This window comes from Petaurus breviceps, unplaced genomic scaffold (genome assembly GCF_028583685.1).
Source record: "Petaurus breviceps papuanus isolate PSGF00001 unplaced genomic scaffold, PetGlider_PUasm1.0 188, whole genome shotgun sequence".
Classification (NCBI taxonomy): domain Eukaryota; kingdom Metazoa; phylum Chordata; class Mammalia; order Diprotodontia; family Petauridae; genus Petaurus; species Petaurus breviceps.
The window spans coordinates 23,467,388-23,492,388 of record NW_027185804.1 but is presented as its reverse complement, the minus strand read 5'-3'; the positions used below and the strand labels follow the sequence as shown (position 1 = coordinate 23,492,388).

General features: G+C 42.0%; 1 protein-coding gene across 1 annotated transcript; it reads left to right on the top strand.

Moving 5' to 3' along the window:
- Positions 1-544: 544 nt before the first annotated feature.
- LMO2 (LIM domain only 2) lies at positions 545-20,637 on the top strand. The gene is made up of 3 exons (XM_069091388.1): positions 545-1,218; positions 8,173-8,388; positions 19,635-20,637. The coding sequence occupies exons 1-3, from the start codon at positions 1,178-1,180 to the stop codon at positions 19,852-19,854; spliced, it is 477 nt and encodes a 158-aa protein (XP_068947489.1). The 5' UTR covers positions 545-1,177; the 3' UTR covers positions 19,855-20,637.
- Positions 20,638-25,001: the final 4,364 nt, after the last annotated feature.

The window sequence follows — 25,001 nt, the reverse complement described above, 5'->3', positions numbered from 1 at the left end:
CATCTCTCTGTAAAATAAAGGGATTGGACTAGCCTAGCCCTAAGATCCCTCCTAGGTCTAAACCCGGGATGGGAGAAGAGGTCCTGCTTCTGCACATTGTCATTTAAAATTTTCTTCTCAGGGCCAAACCTGTTTACTTTCAGTCTTAGTTAAGAAAAAGGGAGGTGGGTAGGAGTGTATGAAGAAAATTCCCAAAGGACGATTTTGAGGTGGTTCAGGCCACCTCTGCCCCCTGGCAGCGCCCAGCCAGCCCCCCAGCCCTGGCACTGGCCCCTTTAAGAAACCAAGTCAGTCGTGATGCCGCTCCTGTTTGTATTGCTAATCCCCCAGGAGCCCAGTTTTTTTTTTTTTTAAAGGGAAAAAGGAAAAGAAAAGAAATAAAACGGGCAGCTGTCTCTTTAAATGTGATTTCCTTCTATTGTATTTGAATCGTGATCAGGAAAAAGGAAATGAAACCAGAGACAGAGGGAGGCTGAGCAAAAAATAGACATTTCAGAGAGAAGGGGGGAGACACGCACACCCCCTCGACCCGCCCCCTCTCCCCTCCCTCCCTCCTGCCCGCCCCATCACACACGCGCGCTCTGAAAGCCTGAGCCCAAGGTGTGCGGGGGACTCCCGGGCACAGGTTCGCAGCGGGGCCAGGGACAGGAGCAGGAGCCGGAGCGGGAGCCGCAGCAAGGGCAGGAGGGAAGCCAAGCCGAGGCTGCCGCAGCCTCAAACCTCCGCCGCAGCAGCCGCAGAAGCAGCCGGAGCCGAGAGGGAGAGGAGCAGGCGAGGCTCCCCGGGATGGAGGGTTAAGTCCCGGAGCCAGAAGAGAGTGGAGCTGCGCGGGGGGCCCCGGCAGGCACACCAGCAGAGCGAGCCTCCCACCCTGTCCCATCCTGTCCCATCCCATCCCCCGGCCCCGCACCCGCCTGACCTCCCCCCCCAGCCCCCACCCTGGGGGATTCGCCCGCGTTAGCTCTCTCCCTGGCGCTGCGAGGGAGCCCGTGAATGTCATTGAGGGCGGAAGGGAGAGTCAGCCGGTGAGCAGCCGCGGCGGCAGCGCTGCCCGAGGAGGGGCAGAAGGAGGAGGACCAGGACCAGGACCCGAGGGGGTGCTGAGACTCCCGCCTGGCCCTGCGCGACAAAGAAGCCCCCCACCCCCACCCCCAGCAGCGCGCCACCCTCTTCGCCAATGTCCTCGGCCATCGAGAGGAAGAGCCTGGACCCGTCCGAGTAAGTGGCCGCCCCATACTCCAGCCTTCTAGCAGTCCAGGGGGGTGGGGGTGGGGGGCACTGGCGTGGATGGAAGCGCTGCGCCCAGGACCTCTTGTACCCCTCGGGGATGGAGAGGGAGGGGCTTGATCCAAGAGGGGCTGGTGGTGATAGCCCGCTGAGCGCCCCCACGCACTTGGCCACCCTATGGGCTCGCTCCCATCCCCTCCCCCACTCGGGGAACCCCCTCCAATGGGGAGGGCTAAGGGTCCCAGTCGTTTGTGACCCTTCTTTTGGGGAAATGGGAATCCCGGGCGGAATGAATAGGTATCCCTCGCCTGGGTGGCGTGAGAGGAGCCAGGGCTGGAGTTCTAACCCGGGTCTCACTGCCCCACGCTGGGCTCAGCCCGAACCGAGTCGAAGGTCAAGAACGGACTGCTGCTCAACTTGTACTTGTTCCAGAGCGAGGAGTGCCGGGCAAACTTTGAGCTGAGCTCAGCGGGGCTTGGGCGTGCAGGTGGAAAAGGGCAAGGAGGCTCCAGGAGTTGAGGGACTGCTCCAGTCTCTCATTCCTGCCCCTCTCCTCTTTCTCCCTCTTTCCCCTGGAAATCGTGCAATTCTGAGTGGGTCCCAAAGCTTGCTTCCGTCTTCCCCTGCCGCAGAAGGAGGGGGACTCTAGCAGCTTCATGCACTGAGAGGAATGAATGGTGTTAGAAATGTCTCTGGGCTGCCCTTCTGGGCTCTCTAGACAGCTAGAGGCTAATAGGCTATCTCTGACGTCTACAGGCATTGAGAGGCCAGAGGTGCCTTAAAAGACAGGGTTGTCTTCAAAGCTCCTACTTTCAGCGTTGGGCTTGTGGGGGTTTGGGGGGGGGGAGAAGGGAGCACTGGGATTATCTGTGGGAAAGGAAAAAAAAACCCTCTTCCTTAAACTAATTTTAAAATGTATTAGTCGCCAGGTTTGTAGACTTAAAACTCCCTTGTCGCACAGGTTAATCTGTTGAAAGGATTCCTTACACATCACTAAAGGGGTCAGTTAATGAAAGATCCACTTGTGCTTTCTGAAGGTTTTTGTTTTCATTTTTCATTTCTCGAAGCTGTTTGAAATAATTGGACTTTCCTGTCTGAAGTATTTCCCCCCTTCAATTTTCATCTACATTGTTTACCTGGGCCTTACCCCGAGATAGAGGATATAAAAGCCCATTGCTAGTCTCATAAAAAACCGGAAGGACTCCTAATAGAATCAGAGTAAAAATATCACAATGCAGTTTTGAAGGTCAAGACCCGAGTTGCAAAGTAGAGAGGTTTGTGATCATTTTCTTTAAATAAATTCCCCTTGAGGGATTGGGTAGAGATGGGGGCAAATCTGTACTTGATGTATTTAACGGGTTGTTGACTCTTATGAAAATCTCAAAGTACATCTTGGCAAAAAAAAAAAAAAACCCTGTAGTTGGGGGTTAGGGTTCCTTGCCGTGGTCAATTCAACTCAATAAACATATATTAAACCCCTGCTGTGTGTAAGAGCCCTTGAGAAAAAACTGTAAAGCAAAATACTGTAGGTTTCTAGGTTGATACCTAATGCCTATGAGGTCAGCAAGCCCTTCATTCATCAGCCCTTTTATTAGCTGATAAATTGGGAGGGATCAGTTTCCTCAAGGATAAATATTAGATATTTGTTCTTTGGAAACTAGACACAGATAGAAAACCTGACACTTCTGCTATCCCATAAATGTTGACTTACTAACTCTATTCCCTGGGTCATTCCCTCCCCTCCCCGCCCCCCCCCCTCCACCTCCCCAAGGGCACTTTAGTCCAAGCCAGTGGTGGAATGGCCAATCAACACATAATTTGTCCTGGGTGTTGTCGATCAGAATTTTAAAAAACAAACAAACAAATAGAAAATCTCGAGAAACCATCCAAGAAATCCAGGCTGGGTTTTTGAGTTAGAAAAGGGGCCAGTAACCATAATTGGCCACTTGCTGTGTAGAAGTCTGAAAACACTCTGGGAGCATTTAAAATATTCATTTGGGGGTGCTCGCACTTAGTCATTGCCTTGGAATTCTCACTAAACAGAACTCTGACTGTGGATAATGAGCTATTATAACACCAATTACAGTAAGAACTCTGTGAGATAGATGGTGGGATAACATCTCATCCTGTCCAAGGCTATCTTATCTCAGGCCATCTTAATACTTGCTTTTGCTTAACATTTGAAAATGTAGACCACTTTCTTCTAAGATATTTAACTCCATACTTACAGGAGATTGGGTCATTTGTGGCAACTTCTTCATGTTGTAGACAGATAAAAAGCTTATGAGCTGGCTTGAGCTGGGATGATTAATTGGAAGTAAGCTTCTGGTAGGCAGGGGCAGTTTTTTCATTCCAATCTCCATCTCACAATGTATAATGCCTCAGGCTTTTTTTTTCTTCTCAGATTTAGGATTTCCTTGACCTAAAGAACTCCCAGTAGTGAAACTCCCTCTTTTAAAGCAAAGGGGTACTGCTTTCCAGTTTCTAGTTCTAGAGTTTTGCTTGGGGGTACTAAAGGGTTAAATTTCTTGCCCAGGGTCATGCAACCAATACCTGTGTATCAGAGGCTGTCCAACCTGAACCCAGGTCTTCCTGACTCTATCCATTAAGCCAAACTGCCTAGAACTTAGCAGACATTTAATAAATGTGAAGGATTTGGGGTTGGGTTTGGGTTTTGGGTTTGTTTGTTTGTTTTTTGCATCCTGTTGTTATCTAGCCTTCCCTTTCATCCCTTGCTCTCCTCACCTTTCCTTAACTATTAACACATTTTCAAATTTTTCCCATTCTGGGTAGCTGGACTGCTCAAGAGATTGGCATTTAATATATGGTATAATAACCATGGGATCTCCTGTCCATTCTTCCATCCACTGGACTCCACTGCCTCTCTGTAAGCAATCTAAAGGCAATTCCATTTTCATTCCAGTCAGTTGGCATCAGCTGAGCATGAATTCTTCTCTTTCATAGTTGATTGGGTGGCTGTGTCATCCACAGCCATTCAGAGAAACAGGTTTAAAAAGTGTCGTATACATCTTGGAAACCCCCAAAAAGGAAGAGGTGAGAGGGAATTGTGCTGCTGACTGTGAAAGCAATCAATAAACATTAATTAAGTGCCTACTATTGCCAGGTATTGTGCTAAGAGCTGGAGGCATCTGGATGAAAACATCTGGAATATGAATCACTTGTTCAGGAAAGGGGAAGTAGAAGCCCTCATGCTAAGTTACTGTCATTCACCTCTGTAGAAACAAAGAAGAATAGCAGTGTCTTGACTGCCATGACTTCTTAAAACTATTTTAAGAGCTGGGTGGTTTTTGTTTTTTTTTTACTATCTTAGGTTTCAAATTATGATGAGCTCTTGTAATGATCTATGCTGTTTGCAGCTGTTTAACGCAACTATGTCTTCCATTGTATGTTGGGTGGGCACTTTCACAAAAGTATTCACTCCTGGGACAGACACACACATACCCCTAAACACATTTTATGGTTGGACAAATTGGGACACAGAATGTTTGGTCCACAAAACCAGGAGACTAAGGTTAGCCTCCTTAAGTAAGTGGAGGAGAATTCACTTTGGGAATTGGGCAGTTACAAACTGAGCCTATTTTAAAATCTCAATAGGCTTTATAAAAATGTAATTTGGGCTCCAGAGAGGGTCCAAAGAACACTCACTAGCTGGGTAAAAAACATCTGCAAAGAGATCATGTCAACAAGCATTTAAATAGACCATAGAACACACCGACTGTTGTCCAGCGGTTCTAGGAACCTTCCACTCCTTTTTTTCCCGGAATAGATCAACTTGTTATAGAAAGTACCTCCATGGTGTCTGGCACATGGTAGCAGACCCTTAGGAGATACTTGTCAATTAGTCGATAATCTTCAGTTCAACATTTATGAAGCACTCACGAGTAGCTCGACACTATCCCCGGTCTCTGGAGATTAAAATAGAAACAAATGAACAACAACAACAACAAAATAGACAAATTGTGGTACAAAATGTATGTAGATCAGCAAATATAAGCTTATTTCAAGAGAGAGCAATTTGTCTGACTTTCATGAGATTCTATACTCTGAAGATTTTGGTATGGCCTTTGTAAGATTGAGAGGGGCTCATTAAATATGGGAACAGTGAATAGAGCACCAGCTCTGGAGTCAGGAGGACCTGAGTTCAAATCTGGCCTTAGACACTTGACATAATTACTTGCCCTGTGACTTTGGGCAAGACACTTAACCCCAATTGCTCTCCAAAAAGTAAATATGGGAACAAGCATTTAATTAAGTGCCTACTATGTGCCAGGTACTGTAATAAATACTTTATAAATATTATCTCATTTGGGAAGGGGGAATGTCTAAGTGGCAGTGGATGAAACCAAGAGTAATACAATTTTGAATGTGAAAGAAGAAAGTAGACTTTCGTTATCTCATCCTCTATCCTTTCCTCACCTTCATTTCTCTGCCCACCATATTGTTGGGCATTTAACTATTAATACATTTTCTAATTTTTAGTCTCCTCTGTGGTTAGGTTACTCTTGGAAATCATCTCCCTTTTAGACTAGTTCAATGGAAAGAGTGCTTGATTTGGAGTTGGAGGGTCTGGGTTCAAATCCCTTCTTTGCCACTAACTACCTGTGTGACAAGTTGCCCAATCTCTTGGGGCCTCAGTTTCCACATCTGTAAAATAAGGACTTTGGACTTGGATTATCTTTAAGGCCCCTTCCCACTCTAAATCTATGTTCATAGGAGTCTTGAGTGCTGCCCATTTATAACAAGCAGTGCCCCTGGATGCCACTTGTCTACTTAGGGCATAAATAGGGTAGGAGATAAAGTGAAGAAGAGAGTGAGAGGGAAGGAGGAGGGAGAGAGGTATAGGAAAAGGGGTTGAAAAAAAGTAGGGAAGTATGAATGGTGGGCACCATTTGAGTGCCACCAATGTTGCCAAAGGCTCTATTTGGTCACTTTCTAGGGATTACTTTGGGTTAAATATGTAACTCCTCCACCCCCCAAACAAAACAAACTAAACTAAAGATTCTAGATCTCCCTCCCTTGCCAGTTTACCAAGAAGTGTTTCCCAACCTTTTTTCTTGAATACTCCAATACTCAACACTTAAATGGATCTCATTAGTGGTGTGTAGCTGTGTAACTGAGATGCATCAGGATCTCCCCATCCATTCCCACTAGACTCATTTGAAAAAGACTCTGAGGTCCCCATGATTTATCCTTCAGTGGAATTCTGCTCATCCTGGAAATTGTTCCCACACCAGGCAGACCAATCAACCACGGCTGGTTTCAGAGGGGCAGAGCAAGTATGTTGTTCACACTATGCCTCAAGGGCTAGAAAACTGGGCATCCTCTTTGATTCAGCAACACCACTACTAGGTCTGTATCCCAAAGAGATTCTAAAAAAAAGGGAAAAGGACTCACATGTACAAAAATATTTATAGCAGCTCTTTTTGTGGTAGCAGAGTATTGGAAATTGAGGGGATGCCCATTAGTTGGAGAAATGACTAAACAAGTTGTGGGATATGAATATAATGGAATGCTGTTGTTCTATAAGAAATGATGAGGATGCAGATTTCAGAAAAATCTAGAAAGACTTATATGAACTGACGCTGAGTGAGGTGAGCAGAACCAAGAGAACATTGTACACAGTAACACAACATGGTTTGACCAGTTATGATAAGACTTAGCTCTTCTCAGCAATACAATGATCAGAGACAATTCCAAAAGATTTGTGATGAAAAATGCTATCCATCCAGAGAAAGAACTGTGGAGTCTGAATGCAGATCAAAGCATTTTATTTTAGTTTGGGACAAGGGAAGGATGGGGTGGGGGACTGTTTTTTCTTTCTTGTGGTTTTTTCCTTTTGTTCTGATTCTTCTTCAACAACATGACTAATGTGGAAATATGTTTAACATGATTGTACATGTATAACCTGTAACAGATTGTCTGCTGTCTTGGAGAGGTGGGAAGGGAAGGAGGGAGGGAAAAAATTTGTAACTCAAAAATCTTACAAAAATGAATATCAAAAACTATCTTTAAGGGGCAGCCAGGTAGCACAGCAAGTAAGAGCACTGTCTCCAGTGTCGGGATGACCTGGAGATCGAATCCCAGGCTCAGATACTTAGCACCCACCCAGAAACACCTGGCCATGTAACCTTGAGCAAGTTACTTAACCCTGATTGCTTTAAAAAAAAGAAAAAAACTATCTTTATGTGTAATAGGAAAAAAAAACAAAATGCAAAAGTGCACAAAAAGGAAGAATATGAACTACTTCAAAATGTTATAAAATTGTGTGTATGTGGTGTGTGTGTGTGTGGGGGGGTGTATAATTGGGATTTTCCTCTAAAGAATTGAATTGAAAGTTTCAACTACCAAAAAACAATGTGAAGTTTCATTAGCAAAAACAAAACGAAGCATCTGAAACATTTGACTTAATAATAATAATGTAATAACTCAGCAGATAAAGGTCCCAAAAAGAACTATCACTCTGGATCTATTGAAGTTTTTTAGTTTGTATGGTTCCTGATCAAATCTCATACCAGGTGCTTTGCCTAAACCACCATTACCCTCAACCATGTTTCACTGTGAAATTGCTTTCTCATTATTATTCATACATAGGTATTCACTTTATGTTTCATTAAGAGAGTTTTACTTTTTAGTTAGCTTTTGACTAAGCTTTTAAGAATCCACTAATTCATGACTAATAGTTCTCTGTAAATGCTGTTACTTACCCTGTTTCTTTTCATTTGTTCCAGCATATTTAATCTGTATTGTCTGCTATCCTTCCATGTATGGCCAGAATTTTTTCATCAATTAGAGTACCAATTGGAAGTCAGTTGTAGATGTCTTCTGGAAAGTGCAAAATTTTTGTACCATGTTGCTAGAAATAAGCAGTTTGAGTAGGTTTAAAAAAATCATATGCTGTTCACAAATCACACTCATCCTTTCTAGGGAGCCCGTGGACGAGGTGCTACAGATCCCACCATCCCTGCTGACATGTGGCGGCTGCCAGCAAAACATCGGGGACCGATACTTCTTAAAGGCCATCGATCAATACTGGCATGAAGACTGCCTCAGCTGTGACCTTTGTGGGTGTCGCTTGGGGGAAGTGGGGCGTCGCTTGTACTACAAGCTGGGCCGAAAGCTTTGCAGGAGAGACTATCTCAGGTAGGGCTCTGCCATGTCTTCTTCCTCCTCCTCCTCCTTCTCCTCCTCCTCCTCCTCTCCTCCCCCTCCGATTCCCCCAGTGGGCAGCCAGGGGCTTCGGGGACCCTGTGTCTCCTGGTACCTTTCTCTAGCATCTGATCCCCAGGGTTCTTTTGTGTGCTAATGATAAAGTCCATCTGCACAGTCTGATCCCCAAAAGTCAAATACAAGAAGAGAGTTTAAAAATGCTTTATGTTTAGGGAGCATGTTGATGTCACAATAGTTCATGTTGCTTGATGGATCTTTTCCATCTGACCCTCAGGAGGGTGCAAGAGGGAGGGAGATAGAACAGTCAACTTGCAGTAACAGAGATGTGAATTCGAATCCCACTTCCACCACTTAGTAGCTGTGTGGCTATGACTAGTCTCTGAGCCTCAGTTTACTTACTGTAAAATGAGGCTGATAGGAACTGGCACTTTTGTGTCTCCAATGAGATACTATATATACAGTGCTTTATGGACCTTACAAATGTCCCTGATGGTGCTGATATCACAGGGAACTAATATCAGTATCATCAGTTTAGATATAGAAGGTACCTTCAGAGTCCATTAATTTGGATGGGAAAAATAAAATACGTCTTTATTTTCACTAACCTTTAGGTTTCCTTTGTAGTATTCTGCATTTTAGGGCCTGAATTGGTTTTTGTTTGTTTGTTTTTAAAGAAAGACATTCTCGGGGTGGCTAGGTGGCGAAGTGAATAGAGCACCAGCCCTGGAGTCAGGAGGACCCGAGTTCAAATCCAGCCTCAGACACTTAACACAAAAAAAACTAGCAGTGTGACCTTGGGGAAGTCACTTAACCTCTAATGCCCTTCCCTCCAAAAAAGGCAAAAAAAAAAATTGGGCATGGCTAGGTGGTGCAGTGAATAGAGCACCAGCCCTGGAGTCAGGAGGACCTGAGTTCAAAACTGGCCTCAGACACTTAACACAAAAACTAGCCATGTGACTTTGGGCAAGTCACTTAACCCCAATTGCCCTCCAAAAAGAAAAAAAAGACATTCTGAAATGACTTCACTAGACTGCCTCCAGGGGTCCAAGGGTTCTCCCCCCCCCCCCCCCGCAAGAGTTAAGAAATTTGAGGTCATCCTATTCAACTTCCTCATTTTGCACTGAAAATGAAACTCAATGGTAGGAAAATGACTTATCCAAGATCACAAAGGGTAATCTATAACAGGAAGGATTCACACAGGGCCATATGCCTCCAAACCTGGTCTTCTTGCTACTATACCCTCCCTATTTTATGAATATAGAAACAAAAGCGATGAAGAGTGAAATAATGAAGTCTCCATCACCCAGTGGGAGTGGAGCTCAGGTGGTTTGGGGCCCTTATGGCCCAAAGTGGCAGGTCTCCTGGTGCTTTGGGCCAGAGACGTGACTATACATTTCTCCAGTTTAGTGTGTTTGCTGGTTTCGCAGCTCTTGGTAGCGATTCCCAGTTTTCTAGCTTACAAGTTGCTCCAAAGGGAGCTGGGTGTCCTCTGCCATCACTTCCGGTCAAGTGTGCATTGATATTGCTATCTCCCCAGGCCACGAGAAGAAGACAACCATAGACAGGCCTGCCTGACCAGGGAAAACACCACTGACATCCAGTAGCCTTGGCTTCTTGAGGTGGTGATTCCTCCCAAGTCCTCAAAGTATTTTCCGTTCAGAAAGTCAGCACAAGTTTGGTGGGGAAATTGCTGATCTTTTAATCCAGAAAATACTAGCACTTACTTTTCTTTTCAATCCCCTGATGAAGTCCTGGTGGACTGGGGGGAAGGCAGGGGGGATGGTGTCAGTTATTTAATAGGGTCACAAAGAGACTGAATGACTGAACAACAGCAAAATATTTAATAGGAATACGATTCAATCCAGCAAGCATTTATTTTGGAAAAACAGATTTTTATTGATCTGTTTGGCTTTTATACAGGATATTTCAAAAGTCATAGTACCATTTCTAAGCTTAAATAGCTTTAGAAAGGCATTAGGACTTTTGGGACACCCTGAATTTCCCAATGTATTCCTGTATTCTTCTCCTTCCAAAGAACCATCCCTTATAAGAAAGAATTAAAAAGCGGAGAAAAAAACCAGTGAAATAAAATTAACCAATATATGAAAAAGTTCGATATTATCTGTAGTGTTCTACAACCATAGTCTTCTATTCTGCACAGAAAGAGTAGGGGGAAGGGAGGCAAAGGGGAGGTGCCTTCTCATATCTCATCTCTGAGGCCAAGCCTGGTCATAGTGATTTCTCTACATTCAGTTTCTATTTGTTTTGTTTTCATTCTTTCCCTTGACGTTGGTGCAGTCAGGGGTCTTTACCCTTTTTGCATCATGGATTCCCTTGCCATTCTGGGGAAACCTATGGACTCCTTAGAATCGTGTTTTCTTTTCTTTTCTTGTTTTTTGGAGGTGATGGGGGTTAAGTGACTTGCCCAGGGTTACACAACCAGTAAAGAATCCTGTTTTAATATACATATATATTAGATATGTATCTACATGTATGTACACACACATAAATGACTACAAAGGAAATTAAAAGTTAGTGAAAATAAAGATGTTATTTTTTCCCATTCAGGTTCACAGATCCCCTGAAATCTGTTCATAGACTCACTGGGGTCCATGGACTCCAAGTTAAGAGCTGTTGGTTCTTATTACCCAGGCAGCTAGGTGGGGCAGAGTATAGAGTATGGATTTGTTGTCAAGAAGACCTCAGTGTAAATCCTGCCTCAAATACTAACTAGTTGGGTGAACCTGGGCAAATTGCTTACATTCTTTCAGTCTTAGTTTTTTTCATCTGTAAATTGGGGATAATAAAAAGCATCTACTTCACAGGGTTGTTGTGAGGATCGATTAAGAAAACAAATGCAAAGCGTTTCGTAATCGTTAAAACTCTATATAAATGCTGTCATCATTATTATTATTTTCCTGGTTCTGTTGACTTCACCTTGCATCAGTTCATATAAGTTTTCCCATGCTTCTCTGTACTCACCAACAAGCATTTATTAAGCCCCTGCTATGTATGTTGCAAAATAATTTGGGAGATACTTGAAAGATAAAATGAAAAATAGACCCAGTCCTAGAGAAGCTTACATCCTCCTGTGGGTGGGGATCCAAAATACCCGATAGCCACTTTGCCAGGTCATTGATGGAAGTAAAAATGGAGATCATTCCCATTGGGATCCTTGATTCCATTTCTGTTCAGTCATCTGAATCTTAAGAGAAAGAGGTCAGAAGGTCCAGGTGCCCCTTTCATGCTGGTTCTATGATTTTATATAATTCTCTAAAATAAACCCAGTGCTGTTTATGTTCTGAGGTTTCTTATTTTCAGTTTTGAAAAATGAAGAAAAAAATAGGCTACGAGACCACAAAGTTAATTAACTCATGTCTCAGTGACATGAAATAATTTCCCCTCCCCACTATTTTTCCAGGTAACACATAAATTAACTATGTGTTAGTGCAGGCTTTTCTAGCCATCATTTAATATTTAAATTATCATCATTAAAATGAGCAACTGAGAGCTTTAGCAGAGCCATTGCCTGACAGAGGCAAGAGAAACTATTTAATTTTCCTTCTGAGATGATCATGGAAGCATAGGCTGTTCATTGTGGGTTTTGCTTTATGGACCCAGCAGTGGGTTTGGTTAAAGGAAACATCTAGAAAATGACAAAATGATCACTGGGGAATAGCCTCGGTCATCTTTTCCTTTAGGACAGACGTTCTGAACCTGGAGGGTTCAAAGGGTTCATGAACTGGGACAGGAAAAAGAAAGTTGTATCTTTATTTTCACTAACTTCTAACTCAAACTTAGCATTGAATTTTTCTTTTTAAAGAAAAACCTCATTCTGAGAGGAGGTCTATAAGCTTCTCCAGACTGCCAAAGGGGTTTTGACACACAAAATGTTAAGAATCCTTGTTGTAGAGGAATCCTGTCCTTGAAACAATACTAATTTGCAGCAATATTTAGAAGAGTAGAGACAGTGTGGTACGAAAGAACCCTGGCTCCTGTGTTCAATTCCTACCTTTACAACTTACTACCTTTGTGACCTTGGGAAAGTCACCTTCTCTCTGGGCCTCAGTATCCCCTTCTATAAAATAATTGAGTTGGATTAGATGTCCTCTGAGGTCCCTCCCACATTTTGTTCTATACGCCTAAATCACTTCCCTTCCTTAGGCCTGGGTTCTCCTCATCTGTAAAATGAGGTTAGACTCCATGGTCCTCTCACCTCTAGAGCTAGCCTCCTATAAACTCTTCTTCACTTGAAACATCCACTGGAATTTAAGGCAGAACTTTAGAAATAGCTCCAGCAGCTGCCTTGGCCCATACTCCCTCCTTGGCTCTTCCTAATACTAACTGAGCCCATTCCCTGGGGGAGAGAGAAGAGCCACCCCTCTTCACAACCACCCCTCCCCCATGTCGGTTTCTCATCAGGCACTTAGCAAAATGTTTTGGGATGAATGAATGAATGAATGAATGGATGGATGGATGGATGGATGGATGGATGGATGAATGAATGAATGGATGGATGGACAGCAGCACTCCTGAGGCCAGAGGCTAGCTCTCATTTCAAGTTTTCCAGCCCCACCACAAAGTGATTTGATTATTATTACTCATTGAAATCTGCCCCTAAATTTCCTGAATAGCTTTTCACTTTCCCTTAAGTGCTTGAGGCTCCAGTTAGATGGGGCAGCTGTGTCCATTGGGCCAAACTTTGTCTCTGGGCCATCACTGTGACCCAAGGGAGATCTCTTGAAATGTCCAGGAGTGTCTTCTTCCGATCTTGGCATTAGGACTAAGGCAAGCCAGTTCCTTCTTCTGTCAGACTGGCATAGTTCTTTTCCTCAGATCATCACGGTTGCTATGAGGTGATTTTCCTGGTGATTTTCCTGGTGCTCTGAAAAAGCCCCTAATGAACACTGGTGTTCAGAGGCAGACGTAAGGGTGGACAGGCACAGAATGATGAGGCCTTTTCTTAAAAAACATGCCTCATGGATTTTGTTTATTTTTGCTGGGATGCTTTTGGATTCATGTAAACTGACCATCCTTCTGTGCAACTTACCATTCACCCTTTGGAGTCCTAAAATTAGCTTCCTGCCCACCAGAGGGTATAGAGATAGAGATATAGACATAAGTACATGGGTGTATGTATGTGTATCTATGTGCATATGTATCTATATAAACACATCTATATCTGTATGTGTATACACACATATGTATATGGGCATGGATGTTTGGGGGTGTGTGCATACGTGTATAGCCATGTATACAAATGTATATATGAACATATAAACACATGTATACATGTGCTTATAAGTATACAATACATATTTACAACTATGTGCACATGTATATATGTATGTGTATAAAGTAACAACAGTAAGAGACTAAGACTTCACCATTTCTAGGCCCATCCAGTCCCCCACATTGCTATTCCCATAGACTTCTTCATGCCAAGCCTTGGGCACATACCTCTTTGTCCTCTCCCATCTCTAGATCTAGGAATAATACTCAAATCCATGCTGCCATTCCTAGAAGGGACCCATCAATCAATTTTTCTGGACCTCCTTTCACCATCCTTGTGACTCCCCGACCAAAACACCCTTCACCAGCCACCCCCCCACCCCCATATATGTTGTCTTCTCCTATTAGAATATAAGCTCCTTGAGGGCAGGAACTGCTTCAGTTTTTGTATTTGGAGAGCTATCACTTTGTACAGTGTCTAAAACTTAATAAGTACTTAAGATTTTTTTTTCATTATGATGCTTAACATCCAGACAGATAGATACATGTATATGGATATATACATACACACATGTGTGTATATCCATATATACATATACACATATATGTATACGTTAAAAGCAGAAATAGCACAGGGGAAAGAGGGGGAAGTGGAATATTTCCCCAAACCCCACCACTTCAGAGTCACAAGGGCCCATCTGGTCCAACCCACACCTGAAAAGGAATTCTCTAGGTATACCAAACACATTGGCCTCCTACTTTTACATCATGTCCACAAGCATTTATTGGAACACCTCCTTGAGACACTGGCTCCCTCCTAGAGGCCTCCAGTTCCATTTTTGTTCCAGACCGCAAGCCTGCATTTGATTCGAGGCAATCTCCAACCCCTGTTCCTGGTTCTGCACTTTGGGTTTAAAAAGAGCCAATTCAATCCCTCTTCCATATGGTAATCCTTCAGATGCTTAAATATAGCTGACCTTCTCCCTTCCCACCCCCTACCTCCCACCTCCACCTGAGTCTTCTCTTGGTTCAGGCTAAGCCTCTCCAGTTGATATGGCATGAATGCAAGGCCCTTTACCACCCTGGATGCCCTCTGGGCACTTTTCAGCTTATCCTTGTCCTTCCTAAAATGGAGTGCCCAGAGGGACCATGGAGCTAATTTTATTCCTGTAAGTTGAATTTCTCAACGAAGCCTTATTAAAAGTCATTCAGCAAGACAGTGATGGAGTTGGGGACACAACTAAGATTTCTTGATTAGAAAGCCAATATAGGTCAGGTCCCATGGCAATGAATTCCAAGGATCCTCTTGGATCCTGTCCTCTCATTGAATAGGTTAGTGACACTTTAGAAAAAAAAAAAGATTGCCAAATGTTAAAACTAGAGAGCATTTATTTGCTAACATCCTTTGCTTTACAAGAGATTCATCACAGAGGAACAATTAGACCTATAAAACTGGTAGAATGTAGGCTCTTTGAAAGCAGGCATTGCTTTTGTGTCTGTATCATCAATGCCTCACACAGTCAAGTCAAGTCAAAAAAGTCAACAAGCCTTTATTAGGAGCTGACTATGTGTCAAGCATTGTGCTAAGTGCTACAGATACAGAGAAAGGCAAAGAGCTCACATTCTAATGGGGGCCTTGGACCTAGAAGCCACTGGAATGAAGAATTGGAATTATGATGATTTATAAAAGAGTTGATTTACATGCATCTGCTTCTTGTGAGCAGAGACTATCATTTGCTGTTCAGTTGTGTTTGACTCTGTGTGACTCCATGTAGGATTTTCTTGGCATAGATACTGGAGTAATTTACCATTTCCTTCTCTAGTTCATTTTGCAGATGAGGAAACTGAGGCAAACAAAATTAAGTGACTTGCCAAGGGTCACACAGCTAGTAAGTATCTGAAGCCAGATTTGAACTCAGGTCTTCCTCACTCCAGACCCAGTGCTCTATCCACTGCACCACATTGACACAGAGTAGGCACTTGATAAATTCGTGTTGACTTGACTGCATGGTTACCAGGATGTTGTTCAAAAGAGCATTGGGTTCAAATCCTGGTACTACTACTTTCTGCCTTTGTAATCTTAGACTGCTGGCTGTTTAACTCTGTGTCTCAGTTTTCTCTTCTATAAAATAGGAGGAATATGATAGATGATCTCTGAGATTTCTTCCAGCTCTAAGTCCTATTGTATAAAGTGAGGCAAATCCAAATTGGAATTTTGTTTCATTGGCTTGAAATAAGTGATGCTAACAGCTATTGTGCAGGGCTTCTCATCACAGTGGAATTTGACCTGCAGATAACAGAGCTTCATTTAAATGACCAAGGAAATATTTCCACTGGAACTTCCTGGCTAGGAAGAATGGAACCTTACATCTCCCTATTCAGCTCTTCCACATCATTTGGAAAGTTGATGTTTTTCCATCCCTCCTCTAAACAACCCTGATTAACTGGAGCTGGCTTTTTCTATTGAATTCCTTTTTATTCCCCTCCAGAATGAGGTGACTCTCACTTTGGGCTTAGTGATTTGTGAAATGACCCATTTCCCCTACCCACTATTCTAGGTTAGAGATTTAGTCCTCTGGGTTGAACATGTCTCTCTCTTTTCCAAATACAAACACCCCTGAATGGGTAATTGTGGAAATATTTATATTTCTTTTGTCTTTATTAATTTGTTTACTTTTAGTGTACAAGATTCATTACCACAATTCCTTGAGTTTCAAATTTTCTCCCCCCCCCCCATGGCGGCATACAATCAAGTATAGTATCTGCAAATACTTTCACATTAGGCATTAGTCAGGTTATAAAAGATTGCAACAGATGGAATGAAGAATGGGAAAGAGGAAACAATACCAAACAAGAAAACGAAAAAGGGCAGGTAGTTTGCTTCAATCTGGGTTCAATCTCAGTTCTTTCTCTGAATGTAAACATCTCTCTCCATCAAGAGTCTTTTGGGGTTGACTTATGACTCTGGATTGCTGAGAAGAGTCCAGTTTATCAAAGTTGGTCATCACACATATGTTGTGTCTGTAATTGTGTACAAATTCCTCCTGGCTCTACTCTTCTCACTCAGCATTAGTTCATATAAACCTCTTCAGGTAAATATGAAGTTCATTTGCTCCTCGTTTCTTATTGCACAATAGTATTCCATAACATGCATATACCACAACTTGTTCAGCCATTCCCCAATTGATGGGCACCCCCTTAATTTCCAATTCTTTGCTACCACAAAAAGAGCTGCTATAAATATTTTTGTACATATGGGTCTTCCTCCCACTTCTATGATCTCTTTGGGATACAACCCTAGAAGTGGTATTGCTGGGTCAAAAGGTATGAAAAAAAATTTTTAAGCAATTGGGGTTAAGTAACTTGCTCAAGGTTACACTGCCAGGTGTTTCTGGGTGGATGCTAAGTGTCTGAGCCCAGATTCTATCCCCCAGGTCATCCTGACACTGGAGCCGGTGCTCTTACTCACTGTGCTACCTGGCCGCCCCAGGACATGAAATTATTTATAGCCCTTTGGGCATAATTCCAGATTGCTTTCCAGAATGGTTGGATCAGTTCACAACTCCACCAACAATGATTAGTGTTCCAATTTGTCCACATCCTCTCCAGCATTTGTCATTTTCCTGTTTTATCATCTTAGCCAATCTGACTGGTGAGATATGGTACCTCAGAATTGTTTTGATTTGCATTTTTCTAATCAATAGTGATTTAGAGCATTTTTTCATATGCTTATAAATATCTTTAATTTGTTCCTCTGTAAACAGCCTGTTCATATCCTTTGACCATTTATCAATTGGGGAATGACTTGTATTCTTATAGATTTGACTCAATTCTCTGTATATTTTAGAAATGAGTCCTTTATCAGTGACATAGGTTGTAAAAATTCTTTCCCAATTTTCCACTTCCCTCTTAATCCTGGTTACATTGGCTTTATTTGTACAGAAGCTTTTAGATTTAATGTAATCAAAATTATCCATTTTGCATTTTATAATGCCATCTAATTCTTGTTTGGTTATAAAGTCTTCTCCTCTCCACAAGTCTGATAAGTAAACTATTCCTTGCTTTCCCAGATTGCTTAGAGTATCAGCCTTTATGCCTAGATCATGCACCTATTTAGACTTGATTTTGGTATATGGTGTTAGATAATGGTCTATGCCCAGTTTCTGCCATACTATATTCCAGTTTTCCCAGCAGTTTTTGTCAAATAGTGAGTTCTTATCCCAAAAACTGGGGTCTTTGGGTTTATCAAACAGTAGATTACTATAGTCATTGGCTGATGAGTCTCGTGTACCCAATCTATTCCATTGGTCCACTTCTCTATTCCTCAGCCAAATAGTTTTGATGACTGCTGCTTTATAATACAGATTAAAATCTAGTATGGCTAGGCCACCTTCCCTAGCATTTCTTTTCATTAATTCCCTTGATATTCTGGACCATTTATTCTTCCAAATGAATTTTGTTACTATTTTTTCTAGCTCTATAAGGTAGTTTTTTGGTAAACTGATTGGTATGGCACTAAATATATAATTTAATTTAGGTAAAATTGTCATTTTTATTATATTAGCTCGACCCAGTCACGAGCAATTGATGTCTTTCCAATTAGTTAGATCTGATTTTATTTGTGTGGAAAGTGTTTTGTAGTTGTGTTCATATAGGTCTTGGGTTTGTTTTGGCAGGAAGATGCCCAAATATTTTATAATGTCTACAGTAACTTTAAATGGGATTTCTCTTTCTATTTCTTGCTGTTGGATTTCGTTAGAAATATAAAGGAATGCCGAGGATTTTTGTGGGTTTATTTTATAACCTGCAACTTTGCCAAATTTATTTATTGTCTCAAGTAGTTTTTTACTTGAGTCTCTAAGATTCTCTAAGTATATCATCATATCATCTGCAAAGAGTGATAGCTTGGTCTCTTCTTTGCCCAATTTGATTCCTTTGATTTCTTTTTCTTCTCTAATTGCTACTGCTAACATTTCTAGTACCAGATTGAATAAGAGGGATGATAGTGGACATCCTTGTTTCACCCCTGATCTTATTGGAAATGCTTCTAGCTTCTCCCCATTACATATAATACTTGCTGATGGCTTTAAATAGATGCTACCTATTATTTTAAGGAAGGCTCCATTTATTCCTATTCTTTCTAGTGTTTTTAATAGGAATGGATGTTGTATTTTGTCAAAAGCCTTTTCTGCATCTATTGAGATAATCATGTGGTTTTTGCTAGTTTTATTGTTGATATGATCAATTATACTGATGGTGGAAATATTTATATTTCTATAGCTCTTTAAGGTTTACATTCCCTCACTTGATCTGTAACCACCCTGTGATATAAGCCCTATGGGTTATTATTATTCCCATTTTACAGATAAGGAGATTAAGGCTCACAACAACTCTTAAGTGTCAACATTTAAACCAGGTCTCTCCTTACTCCCAAGTTCTGTCCTCTTTCTGAACTACATTAAGCTGCCTCTCTCTCATTACCATATTAAATCTCTGACATCTTAGTATGAACCAGGAACCCACCAATCACCTCCTGAAAGAGATCCCAAAATGAAAACTCTTAAGGAATTAGTAGCCAAATTCCAGAGCCCCCAGGTCAAGGAGAAAATATTGCAAGCAGCCATTTTTAGTATGAACCAGCATAGCAAATGTTTTCCTCCACAGTGGAGAGGTCTAGGACAGTATTTGAGAGAGCTAAAGGGCAGAGGAGACATAGGTCTCCACAACAATTTCCTAGACTCCCTAATTTTGTTAGGATGACACTGTGTGTGGGGAAGGTAACCTCCATTTTTCTAAGAAAAAGGAGGGAGAATTGATGACTGGCTACTCTTAGGAAACTTCCAAATAACTAGCCCCATGGAATTCTGCCAACCTGCTCTGAGAAGATAGTCCTTACCCATCCCCAAACCTTCATTATACTAAGGTTTCTGTTGCCTCCTTAACCCTTTGCTGTCATTTGTTTGGGGACTCTTCCCTCCTTCCCCCAGGCTTTTTGGCCAAGATGGCCTCTGCGCTTCCTGTGACAAGCGGATCCGGGCCTATGAAATGACCATGCGGGTGAAGGAAAAAGTGTATCACCTGGAGTGTTTCAAATGTGCGGCCTGTCAGAAGCACTTTTGTGTTGGAGACAGGTATCTCCTCATCAACTCAGACATAGTGTGTGAACAGGACATCTATGAATGGACTAAAATCAATGGGATGGTCTAGGTGAGAGGCCAGAGCCTTTGCTGATGGCAACAACCAATAGCTTGATAGGGAGGGGATGGGGAGCTATGCACTCTGGGCAATAGGGGTGGGCTGGGGTCATTTCTTTAGGGACAACCATTATCAGGCAGCCCAGCAAGGTATCAGAGTGAGCTTGCATGGGAACAAAGAGAGCAGATTTAAATTTCTCTTAGAGAGAATTTCTAGCAGAAAGCTATTCGATAATAACTGACATTATTAGCTGTGGTATGGGGAGGTTGGGTGGGTGGGGGGCAAATAATGATGGGCTAATGGGATCTCAAACCTACAGATAGAGAGTTATCAGAATAAAAAAGTTGTCCTGACTTTGACACTTGCAAATGAGAAATGTGCAATGGGTTGGTTTTGTTTCTTCCCCGGGGCTTTTCCAGTAACCCTTTCAGATTCCTGTTCTTCACACAGGGGGAGGACAAAGGAAGAGAGAAAGTGGCCTTCCCTTTTCTTGGCCGTTTTCCCAAGGCCTTAAGCTTTGGATGTGTGGGAAACGCGTTTGCATGGGGACATGTTTCAGTTGGGAATGTTCATTGCAACTTCTAATCACGACCCTTCCCTAAAGATAGATGAAATGCTGGCAAACCGATGTTTTTAGACACCTCTGTTCAAGGTGAAGGATTTCACAGATTGTTTCTATACAAATGTAAATCTAAGCAGAGTTGTTCAACTATTTTATTATCTTAGATTATATCAATAAAGTATTTGTTGTGTGTAGTAAAACCCTGCAGATTTAATAAAAATGACAGACCGAGACTCTGTGTCATTTCTTTGCATGATCTCTTAGTTCAAACTAACAGTTCAATTCCGTGGTGTTTATTAGCTGAATCTAGGCTTTCTAGATTGCCACGCCAGTGCTGCTTCTCAAAAATACAGTTATCCCTTCCACATTGCGACTTTCTGCATCACAGTTTTGATATATTGCGAGTTGGCATAAGAAATTAAAAGGAAACTATTGGGGAGTTTTACGGAAACTGCAGACAACACAAAAAAAGTTTAGAAACTCAGAAACGCATAAAATCTATGTATGGTATTATATAATATTGACCCAAATTTTATAATAAAGTACTGTAAATACCTCATAAAAGTAAATTTAAAAATTCAGACTTCTCTAGTAAAAAGGCAGATTTTCCAGATTTCAGGTACACTGCACCCCTACCCCCGACATTGTGGAAGAAATAAATACATATACATGGGATCAAGAAAGATTTTCTATCATTTATATTTGTATATTTTGCAATATGGAGAAAGCCAAAAGGAAATGTGACATAATGGAAATGACATGGACTGGGCACCAGGAGACCTCAATTGGAGTCCCAGCTTTGACACTAATGACTTGTGTGACCTCAAGCACTTGACCTAATTTTTCTAGACCTGGAAAAATTCTCATCAGCCACATGATGATTTGTATCTGGCATCATAATCAGAAAGACCAGGGTTCAAATCCCACCTCCGACACATACATACTGGTAGTGTGACCATGGACAGCAAAAATAAACATTTATTAACTGCTTATTATGTCCCAGGCACAATGCTAAGTACAGGGGAGAACAAAAAAAGACAAAAACAAACTTTGCCTTCAAGGAGTTCTCATTCTAATGGACAAGAGAACTCTAAGGCAGAGTGGCATCAGGGCAAAGTGGAAAAAAAGCTGGGTTTGGGTTTAAATCCCAGTTTTGCCTCCAGTGTGACTGGATAATCCTTTAATCTCTGGACCTCAATTTCCTCATCTCTAAAATGGGGTCAGATTAGATGACCTCTCTGGTCTCTTCTATTTCTAAATCTATATTCCTATGAAGTTCCACATGGATAGAGGGAGTTGTACACCCTGAAAAAAGAAATCACAGGTTTGGACTCTTAAGAAAGAATGAACAAAAAAACAAGAAAATAAGCAAATGTCTTATTTGGTCCATTCCACTGGGACTTTCTCTTCCTATTAGAGTTTAGGCCAAGCAGACGGATACCCATATCATTAGTGATCACGTAACAGGTCAACATTTAGCTCAAAGGGACGTAGTTTAATTAAATTGTTATTGTTAGATGTTTATTATTGCCCTTGTATTGTAGAAAACATATAAAAAAACCCAAGATCACTGCCCTTGGGAGCCAGTAACCTCGAAAGGACACAACTACATAAAATAAGGTTTCCTTTGGGAGTGAAGGTAATTACCTAGTTTGAAATGTGGCAAAGATGCTGAGTTTGACACTTCGATTTTCAGAGACGGGGATCTCAGAGTATTTTATTACACGTGCTTAAAAGGACTTTAGTTGGAGGATTCATAAAGCGAGACAGCTTCAGAGAGATGTTGGCTTGTGTAGCCTCTCACCTCGGGGCCTGGATGGTGCCAGTGGACTGACCCAGAGTGCCCCCTGCTGACCACTCGTTCTGGCCTCTAGATGCAGGACTTTAGTACCCTCCCTTCAGGCTGATGTCTTTCATAAGGTTATTGTTGGGAGGTAAAGAACTATAACCATGCTTAATCACCCCCCCCCCAAAATAGTTAAATAAGCAACTTGTAAGGTAACAGTGTGATAAATGAACTATGAGAGGCCGCTTTCAAAACTCCCAACTTCAACCAAGCTACTGATTAATCTTTTTCTCCGGAGGCAGAATAATTAGACGGCCAGGACTCTCTTAGTCTGCAAAATGCGGAAAATGGCCAGGAAATTTGATAGTACAATGTGGCCTATTTAAAACAAAACTAATTTTCATGCATCCTGGCTCCCTGGAGGGGTGTGTGTGTAGGGGGGGATGGGAGAGAAGGAAGGTGTTAAACTGTCCCTTTCTCGAGTAAGGAAGGCAATCCATTATTAGCAGTCTAATAGAGAGGATAGCTCCATTGAAGATGAAGATCGATCATTGAATAATTGTATATGGTGTAGGCAGAGCCTGCTAAGTGCAGGCAAGTGTTTAACAATCTCTCACTTGTGCTGGGGCCATCAATTTGTGCATCATCAACTGGACCAATCACGAGCTGGTTAAGATCCTGCTTATTGTTGAATATTTTTATTTATAGAGGCATAGTCCAAATTAATTGTTGAAAAATGTCGGCACCTAAAGATGCATATTATACGATGGTTAGAAAGCTACAGTTGAGTGTCCTGTCACCCATGTGACCTTGGGCAAGTGACTTTCCCTCTTTCTGCCTCAGTTTCCTCATCTGTGAAGTTGAGATAATAGCAATCACCACCCACCATTGTCATGAAACTCCAGTGAGATGATATTTGTAAAGTACTGCACAAAACTTTAAGTACCACATAAATGTTAGCTACTATTATTTCTGCTGTGCATGTCCTTGAACAATGCATTTCATCTCCTTGGCCTTCAGTTTTCTGTAAAATGAGAGAGTGGATTAGATGATATGAAACTTCCTCTGAACACACTTGGGTTCAACATAGTGAGTGCTTCATATATATAATATTATATGTGATCATATATATATATATTTAGATATTAGCTGAATTTTATATATATTAGCTGAACCTGGGCTTTTCTAGATTGCCATATATATGCCATCTATATTATATCTAGATAAATACATGCATATGTGTTATATACACACATATGTGTATATGTATATATGTGTGTGTGTATACTATATATATATGTATATATATATATATATATTACGGTTTTCTCAGCTGTAAAAGGAGGATAATAACATACGTTCCTTCCAGGATTGTTGCAAAGACTGAATGAGACAGTATTTGTAAAGTGCTTGGCACACAATAGGTGATTAATTGATGATTTTTCCTTCCCTTCCCAATACGACAAACTGCTTGATGTAGTACAGAGGTTGGTTCTCAATTTTTTTTCTTAAAGTACAGTATTGTTCTTCACCCTCAGAGACTAGGGAGTATGAGTATAATTGGAAGTGCGTGCTTCGTGTAATGCCTAGAAGCACTGGTATAAGGGATAGAGTGAAGAGTTAAAGAAGACCTGAGTTCTAGTCCTGCCTCAGATGTTTCTTAGCTTCAGTGACCCTGGGCAAGTCAATTAATCTCTCTGAGCCTCAGTTTCCTCATCTGTAAGATGAGAATTAGAATTAGAACAGCTGTTTCACAAGGTTGTTCGTAGATTTAGAAATGGAAGGGGGCGGCCAGGTGGCTCAGCGAGTAAGAGCACCGGCTCCAGTGTTGGGATGACCTGGAGATCGAATCCCGGGCTCAGACACTCAGCACCACACCCAGAAATAACTGGCCGTGTAACCTTGAGCAAGTTACTTAACCCTGATTGCTTAAAAAAAAAATGGAAGGGATTCAAGTGTTCATCTAGTCCAATCCCAAAAGGAAACTGATTTACCCAAGGTCACACAGAAATAAATGGCAGAGCTAGGACTGAACCTGGCATCCCTGACTTCAAATCAAATGCTTCCTTCATTGTGTTATGCATTTCAAGAGGTTGAAGATGTAGGATGGGAGCTCAAGAGAGATTAGATATATCAGTTTGGGAATCATCTGCATAGAGATGATAATTGAACTCATGGGAGCTGAGGAGATCATCAACCAAGATAGAGGGACAAGAGAAGAGAGGAGGAAGAGAAGAGGAAGGGAAGAAGAAGGGGAAGAAGAAGGGGAAGGGAAGGGAAGGGGAAGGAAAGGGAAAAGGAAGGGGAAGGAGAAGGTGAAAGGAAAGAGAAGGAGAAGGGAAGGGGAAGGAAAGGGAAGAAGAGGAGACAGCCCAGGATAGACCCTTGATCTCCAAGCTTACATCACCAAATACCAGTTGGACGTTTAGAACTGGATGTCCTGTAGCTATCTCAAACTCAACATGTCCAAAGCAGAATTCCCTCTCTTCTCTTCCCCTAGCAGCACACCCCTCTCCCAATTTCCCCTTTTCTGTCCTGAGCACTCCCATTCACTGTTAACCAGGTGTGAAACCTCAGTGACACCCTCAGCTCCATACTCACATTCATCCCACATAGCCAGGCTGTTGCCAAGTTCTCTTGATTCCACCACTCACACAGCTGCCATCTTTATCAAGTGCAAGCCCTTATCACTTCACACCTGGGACTATTTCACTAGCTGGTTGGTCTCCTTGACTCAGTTTCTCCTCATCCCAGTCCATCCTTCAAAGTGATCTTCCTGAAGCATAGGTCTGACTATGTTGCACTCCTCTA

Coding starts and splice junctions, on each gene's coding strand:
- LMO2 (XM_069091388.1), top strand. CDS start 1,178: ATGTCCTCGGCCATCGAGAGGAAGAGCCTGGACCCGTCCGA. Junction 1,219..8,172: donor AAGAGCCTGGACCCGTCCGA/GTAAGTGGCCGC, acceptor CATCCTTTCTAG/GGAGCCCGTGGACGAGGTGC. Junction 8,389..19,634: donor TGCAGGAGAGACTATCTCAG/GTAGGGCTCTGC, acceptor TCCTTCCCCCAG/GCTTTTTGGCCAAGATGGCC.